Source organism: Callorhinus ursinus, unplaced genomic scaffold (genome assembly GCF_003265705.2).
Source record: "Callorhinus ursinus isolate GAN/ISIS: 27379988/994484 unplaced genomic scaffold, GSC_fseal_2.0 scaffold4, whole genome shotgun sequence".
NCBI classification, from domain to species: domain Eukaryota; kingdom Metazoa; phylum Chordata; class Mammalia; order Carnivora; family Otariidae; genus Callorhinus; species Callorhinus ursinus.
In genome coordinates this window covers 98917866-98926031 of record NW_027397066.1, presented here as the reverse complement: position 1 = coordinate 98926031, position 8166 = coordinate 98917866, and the positions used below count along the sequence as shown (strand labels likewise).

General features: G+C 46.0%; 1 protein-coding gene across 10 annotated transcripts in view; it reads left to right on the top strand.

Moving 5' to 3' along the window:
- Nucleotides 1-5279: 5279 nt before the first annotated feature.
- Nucleotides 5280-8166, top strand: part of PDE5A (phosphodiesterase 5A) — a 139775-nt gene continuing 136888 nt past the window's right edge. For 8 of the 10 annotated variants that reach the window (XR_012378019.1, XR_012378018.1, XR_012378017.1 and 5 more), the window contains exon 1: nucleotides 5280-5417. Coding sequence is in view for 5 of the 10 variants with exons in the window: in XM_073892193.1 (XP_073748294.1) it covers nucleotides 5296-5417 (122 nt within the window). In the remaining 5 variants the exon portion in view is untranslated. Of the gene's footprint in view, nucleotides 5418-5525; nucleotides 5990-6271; nucleotides 6876-8166 lie in introns of those variants that run through there. The other 2 variants (XM_073892195.1, XM_073892194.1) reach the window with 2 other exon arrangements.

Here is an 8166-nt window from a genome sequence, read left to right as displayed (position 1 = left end):
ACCTGGAGAGCTCTTGAGGTCAATCTGTCTCTGATACAGGACTTCAAAGCATTATCAACAGATGGTTGTCCACCCCATTTGTAAAAGTCTCTAGGGAAAAATTCCACAGTTGTTTTTCATCATAAATCCATCTGTATCACCGCCCTCTGTCAGGAAAGTGAGTCTAGTATCTGTTCAAAATCCCTCCTGTTTTTATGGACATCCATTTCCTCTATGTGTGACCTTCGCTGATACAAAAAACAGCTGCTCACCATCTTCTATGTCATGTCTTTTTACATGGATCAGACTTTGTATGTCAAACTGAATTCTGGGCTGCCACAAGAGACTTGGGTAGAAAACTCTATGTTTGATTTGGGAAAGAAAATTCTCTGTACTGATCGGAATAATTGCACCGTTACACAGCTTTATTATTCATAAGCTGGCTTGGTCTTTGAAATGGAAAATTATGATCTAATTTAAGTTCACACATTTAAGATATTAGACTGATCCCTGCCGTGCAACAGCTTGAAGTGTGTATTCCAACACTGTCCTCAGAAAACTATTTCACATGAGCCCAGGGCTGCTAAGAGTAAAAGGTGATTTTATTAAGTGTGATAAGACTTCCGAAGACCACGAAAAGAAATAACCCTTCCTCAAAGATCAATTGCTAACATATTTACATACAATACACAAAAGTACTGCCAAAGTAATCTAAGAAAACTTTTTTTTTCAAATCGCCCCCACAAATATCTACTGGACACATGCTACATCGCACTCACTGTGCTTTATGACACAGTGTTATTCTGGAAGGATTCCTGAGGTGGCCTCCGTGGATCGTTCTCCTGGTGTTCACACCCTGTTGTGATTCCCCTCCCCCGTGTGAAGGCAGAAGCTTGACTTGCTCCCAACAAACAGAAGAATATGGCAAAGGTGATGGGATGTATGTAATTATGCGTATATGATTGCATGGTTATGTACATAAGATTATAGTCCCGTCTCGCTGGGGTCTCTCTCCCTTGCTAGCTCCGAGGAAGCAGGCAGTCACATTGGGATAATGAAGGCAAGGAAACGAAGGTGGCTTCTTGAGGCAAAGGGGGGCTCCCAGCCAACAGCCTGTTAGGGTCTCCAGCCAGAACTCAGCAAGAAAAAGAATCCTTCGGTTCTATAACTACAAAGAATTGGATTCTGCCAACAGCCTGAGTGCACTTGGAAGCAGATCCTTCTCCCACCCACCCTCAGATAAGGCAGCTCCGGCTGCCGCCTGACTGCCGTGTGAGACCTCCCCTGAGCAGAAGACACAGTTTAGCGGAGCCTAGACTCCTTATTCACAAAATCTGGGAGATGACAAATGTGCGTTGCTTCAAGCCACTAAAATTGTGGTGATATTGTTACAAAGTAGTAAATAACTAGGTCCTCGGTCTTTTTTGTCTTTCTTGACCTTGAAATCTTGGAAGCATACAGGCCAGTTATTTTGTACAAAGTGCCTCAAACTGGGTGTGTTTGTTTGGAAATCCCTCAATCCGATCCTCATGATTAGATTTAGATTCAGGAATAACATAGAAGTGATGTTGTGTCCTTCTCAGAATATCCTATTTAGAGGTGTATATGCTTGGTTTGTCCCAATATAAGTGATATTAAATTGATCACTTGGTTAAAAAGGTATCCATAAGTTCTCTCCATTGTAAAGATACTATTTCCCCATGATGACTAATAAAAAACTTATGAGGAGATACCCCATTCATCATCAAACTCTCACTGATCAGTTTTAGTAACCATTAAAGATTCTCTTACTACATAGTTCCTTTTGTATTTATTAGTTAGCATTCTACCGTAAGGAACATTCTCTTCTTTCCTATTTACTTACTTACCTAGTGATTTATTTATACCAGAGTGAAATCACAGTTTCTTATTTTAGTCAGCTGTTAAAATTTGTTACTATTACTGTATCCCAATTTTGATATTTAAATTGCTCTAGATTTGTCCATTGGAAGCTCCCTGCAGATATATCCTCTGTCCTTCTGATATATCGCCATCATTTCAAGCCTTTCTAATTTTCTAGCAAAACAAGATTTTCCAGGCTTATCTTATACTTTCTGTGTCCTAGACCTGGAATTTCTTCTCCAAAGACTTCTGATTCCTTTTAAAGTGAAGAATGCTATTTAGAAACCAAAATCTGGGTACTAACTGTACTCATTGCTACTGAAATGTCATTGCTTCTAGTACTTCTCATGGACGTCCATTTCCATGACAGAGCTGAAGTAGGTACAGAGATATATTCAACAAAATATGTGTAAGACAAATATACTAAAAACTACATTACTGGGAGAAATTTTAAAAGATGAATAAATGGACAAATCTACTATGTTCATGGATTATAGGACTCATTATTATTAAGATGCCAATTATGAAAATGTCTTAGCATCTTACAAGGCTGCAAGTCTATACATTGGCTGGGATTGTGGTCATATCTGGGGCTCGAATGGGGAAATATCCACTTCTGCGCTCACACAGGTTGTTAGCAGAATTTAGCTCCTTGTATTTGTAAGACTGAGGGATTCATTCTCTTGCTGACTGGAACTCCTTGTAGGCTGTCAGCTGCAGGGTACCCACAGCTCTTAGAAACTGCCTGCATTTCTGCATCATGTGGGATTTCTCCCCGTGATACAACTCACACCCACACACAACCCCACATATTTAATTTTTAACCTCCAATTCCATTTCAACATCACAATGTACCTTCTAGTCTTCCCCCTTCAATCGTGAGAAACCTGGATCCCATTATAAGTGCAAATATATTAATTTTCTCAAGCCTGGAATACACTAGAAGGTTGCAAGGGGGACAGAATATACTGTATGGTATTTGAATAAAAAAAAGCAGGTCAGGAAAGATTTCATGACTCATAATTCACATTCCTTTTTTTGGGAATTTGATCATCGTAGATTTAGTTTTTTCTAGTTGTATGATCAAAACCTCAACAGTAGAGGTAGGTAAAAGTCAAATCATGCAGAACTTTGTAAGCCACATTAGAGTTTGGGTTTTATTCTAGTACAATGGGAATTGGAGGCCTTTCTGTTAGGCCTCCATTGCACGTTTGTTTGTTGTAAATAGCATTAACAGCATTTTTAAAGTTATTTCCTGATAATGTTTATTATTTACTCAATCTTCAATTCATTCTAAAACAAGGTTGGAGATGCTTAGGGCAATCCATACCAGTAAGTTAAGCATTAAACAATCTATCAAATAAGGATAAAAAATAAAATGGAGCTGGGAAACAAGAGGTCGGGGTGAGGTCAGCTTTAAGAACTTTAAAGTTACAGAGGTTTGTTACAAATTTTATCTGAGATCTCTGGAGACTAGAACAGTTTGAAATAACTCATCCTCCAAACCACTGTGATATGCTCACTTCACATAACCGGCCTTCACAGGAACCCCCAATCTGCCATGTATACCACACAGAATTCAGACTCGCTAATGGCAGAATCCATGGATTGTTTTTCTTGCAGTAAGTTTTCAGAAAACTCTCTGGTTTCTGATAATTAACCCTTTCAGGTTAAGAGAAAAATGGACAGTTACATAGTGCTTGTTTATTTAATCAAGGCAGCCAACTGAAGCAAACAATTCAAGCCACAAATTCACTTCATTTTTTGTAGGAAAGTATAATTTTAAATTATAACTGACCCTCTGTTAGAAGAAATGCATGGATTTCCACAGGGAAAAACTGAGCTCTGAGGACAAAGTCTTGAGTTCACGAGCACTGTAATCACACATCAGGATCATAGAACTTGCATTTTAAAATCTGATGTAATTTATTGCACATTATTTCACATTCTACGGCTTTGCTTACTTTTTGTTGGTTTGTGGTTACTTGCATACCTCAGTAAAGTTTCAGAAAAACTATAATTATAGAAGGACAATTATTTAATGCAGGAAGGATAAACCATTGCATTGGGGGATTGGAAGACATTTTTTAAAGTTCTTATATTATCAATTTAATTATGCATTTCTATGTAGTAATACTCATTCTATGAGTAATGTCTAACATTCTTGCCAAGAATATTTTGAAAGGACTTTGTTAAAAGTTATGTCGGCTAAATCACTATGGGTATATCACTGCTAATGGTGTCGTTCACACGTTGTGAAACATACAACTCCAGATTTAATTCTGTCCCCAAATTAGGTCATTGCAAAATACCATATTAAAACTGCAAATTGCGGGACAAGGAGATGGAGATGAGAACAAAGCAAAAGGAAGACACCAATTCCTTTTGGTAAAGCATGATTGGGATAGGACAAAATAGAGTAGGAAAGCTGAGCCCTTTGAAACGGATACTTTTTTGTGGGGTGTGTGTTAATTCCATTTAAACATAAATGACTAATAAAACTTGGGCTAACCAGTCTGATCTGTACTGTCCCCGGATAGCGCCTGTGCCCTCTAACCTAACTGTACAGAGAGGTGCCCTTGTCTTCTGACTTCATACACAAACCATGATGATTATTTCAGTTTTACCTTTTCCTTTTCCCAGAAAATCTTGTTCCAGTCATAAAAAGGGAATGTTTGATGCAAAGACGCCTAATTTATAATTATTTGTGGTTATTAACAACATAGTAATTACGGGAATGCCTTTGCTGGAAGTTACCCACCAGGACCCGCAAATCCGTAGCACACACCCCCGGGCTGCCTGGGCTCCGAGGAAGGTCGATCCCTGCACCTTCCAGACCCAAGCCCTGGGTTGGAGGAAAGCGAGGCCGGACGGCCACTGTTCACTCAGGCCTGAGAAAAGTCGCCAGGGTAGCAGCACCTCTTTCCTTTTGGTGGCAAATTCCCCTAACTCCAGCTTTCAGGACTTTGGATGGGCGCACACATCGCGACTCTCCCTTTCTTACTGTGGGTCACTCTGCGAACACATCCACAGGTCACCTCTGCGCGCTCCCCTGGAACCCACTCAGCACACAGCGCACCCCAGCGGTGGAGTGGCCTCCTTCCAGCCGTGGCCACTTAGCTTCCGGAGAGCTGGCCAGTTGCCTCCGCCGCCGCCTTGGAATCTGGGGACCCGACAGACTGCGAGACCCAGTCTCCGCCCGACCCCAGGGAGGACGCGCGGCTGCTGCGCCTGCCCCACCCGCCACACCTGGGAGCGGTGAGCACCAGGAGAGGCGGGGCGCGGCAAGAGGCTGGCCGGTTGCCGGAGCAGCTTCGCCGAAAGCCAGCCGGACTGGAGCAAGGCGGAGGGGGAGGGTCTCGGGGCAGAGTCGGGCTCCTCCGAGGGAGAGACCCCAGCTGGGGTGGAAAACGGCACAGACGCTGGGCGCGGATCATGGAGCGGGCCAGCCCCGGCTCCGGGGGTTCGCAGCTGCAGGGGTACCAGAATTCCGTGGAAGCGTGGCTGGATGATCACTGGGACTTTACCTTCTCTTACTTTGTTAGGAAAGCCACCAGGTAAGACGAGGACCCCTGGAAGACCCACCCGGGGCGCTGAGAGTGACCTGGGGGATCATCTCTCTCCCTTACTGAATTTTCCTCTTCCTTTACCATTAAACGACCTCGGTTCCCAGGCCGTTTGCTTTTGAAGTCGGTCTTTGGTCCTGTTAGAGTGTAGAGACCTCGACTTTATGGCCAGGACAGTCGAAAAGCCCAAGCGTGGGATTCGATCCAACTTGCTCACAAAGTTCAATACAAAAATGTACATGCGGACCCCCCCCCCCCCCCACACACACACCCCGGCTGCCTCGGTATTCCCTGAGAGCAAGATTATTTACATACATCCGCGCTCACGGGCCTTTCCCCAGCCCTTCTTTAGCCTCCTAGTCCCCCTAAATCTCCTTAGCGAAACCAAAACAGTTTTCGAGCCCCTTCCCTGAGGCTCCGGAAGCACCATTTCCAACTCGGTCCCAGCAGCTCCGCTCCTCCCCCGGCCCCCCTCGCCCTGGCCTTTGGCGGGGCGGGGAAGCCGGGGTAGGGACGAGACCACGAGGAGCCCAAAGGCAGCAACATGCCGGAATCTTCCCAGAGTAAGTGCTGTCGCCTTTTGCCCCTTTCCAGTCCCTTGCTTGGCCCGGCGCTTCCTTTCACTCTCTCTTGCTCCCAAGGCGGCGCCGCTGAAAAGGGCTCCGCAGAGGGGTTCGCGGCGCGCACACAAAGGGCGCTGGGGAGGCGCGGCGCGACGCGACCCGACAGCGGGGGGCTGACGGGTCCCGCGCGGCCCCAGCCGACCCCAGAGGCCAGCTCTTCCTGGTCGAGAGCCAAGCGCCGGGGCGGCCGCTGTCGAGGGCGGGGAGGAGGGCGCCTGTCCTTTGGGAGGTGGCTGCCCGGGGGCGAGTTGGGGCGCACGTGGGAAACGCTCGCCGTAGAGTTGGGGAGGAACTGAGGCTGAAGCCGAGGAAGGAGGAACTGGAGCAGAGAGTGGAGGCGGGCGGATCCCCCGAAGCCTGAGGAGTTGGTGAGAAGCCGCTGGCGCGGGCAAAGGCCCCTCCACGCGGACTCAGGCTGACTCCAGGACGCGCCTCTTTGGAGAAGGGTCCCCTACCCGCCGCCGCCGCCTCCAGGCAGCGGCCGTCGGGCAGCTGGCGCTGGCTGCCTTGGCCGCCAGGAAAGCGCACTCAAGGCGGTGATGGTGGAGTGGCCGGCCGGGGCACGGCGCTGGGCTCCCACCCGCCTGCGCTCGGTCTCCGCTCTGCCGGACGCTCCCCGCCAGGGGGCGGCGCAGCGCGGAGCGAGCGGGCGGCGGCGGGCGGCGGCGCGGTGGCGGGGTCGGTAAGGGAGCAGGCTTCGAGTGACCGCCTCACCTGGGCACGTCGTCGTCCCCCGGCGCCTCCCGGAGTCCAGAGTGCGGAGGCCGCATGGTCTGCACTTCGAACTTCCCATGTTTGCTATGTTGCCCTTTGGAGACAAAACAAGGTAGTCCCTTCAGCATCCCCCCCACTTCCCACTTTCCCTTGGGGGCGCGGGGCTGGGTGCTGGCTGGTGGCGCCCAGGGCACACCGGGGGGAGGGATGCTTCATTGAAAATGGACTGTCTGATATTTTTGTCTTCCTTTATTCTCTTACGGTGTATTACTTTGGGATTTTAGAAGGGGCTCTTTTTAAGGCTGTTTCTCCTTACGAGTTTGTGTAGATTTCATCACTTTCGGGGGTTTTGGACAGAGGCGATAGCTTAGGGCAAATCTTATCTCTTCTGTTTAATTACTCCGCCCTCCTTTTAAAGTCCTCTTGCCCGCTTTGGCTGTCTTCCTTCAAAATCTAAATCTGGAGCAACCAGAGGATAAACCCTGAAAAGAAAAGTGGTTTCTTTTCCAAGGACAGTTTCCTGAGAGTTTGGGGTGAGGCACTAAGGCCATTTAGATCTGGAATTATTGATTGTTGTGGGCCCCCAGTTTTCAAAGGTCACCTGCTACTCTGAGGCCATCTGTCCCTAGTTTCCTTTCACCCTTGCACGCTTCCACTTTTCTGCCCCCATTGAATGGAGAGTGGGCAGGAGAGCTGGGCTGATTTTTTTCAGTGTGTCAGGCTGTTCTTTGGAGATGTTCTGTAGGCAGATTATTAGTGGTTGAAAGAAAAAAGTGATTTGTCTTATAAATCAACACCAATGTCCTCTTCTTTATTTCCTTCTCTCCTTTTAAAGACAGAAACTTGGGATACTTTGGTGATCCTTTTCAGCAGTCATACATAAGAACACTTCACTCAGAGCCTGCCAAATCTTTGAAAGTAACATTTTATTGGAAGTTAAATGGAAAGGGTTAAATTTAATTTTCTTTTCACATTACTTTTTCTTCCGAGTAGCACAGGATTAAAATCCTCATTTCTCAAAGTTACACTGTTCCATGTAAAATTTAGATCATCTGAAACTCTATATAAAGACTTTTTTAGTTACGGTTTTTATATTATAGTTGATGTTGACAATAGGCTGACCACTTTCTATGACATGTATGTGTGTATATATTCTTACATATTTCTATGAGTCTATGTTGAGTAAAAGTTGGAAAACGAAAGTGTAAAATATTTAAGAGTAGTACAGGCCCTCATTAAGTATAAAGTGCTGAAAGTTGTCAGTTTAAAGAATATGATCTAAGAGCTTGTGTGTAGTCAGAGAGGTTCCTGTTTGGGCTTATAGGTGGTGGCATTAACTGGAGATTTAAGATTGAGAGATTAGACAGTAGTTGATTATAAAAATTACAAACTTCTAAACCCAG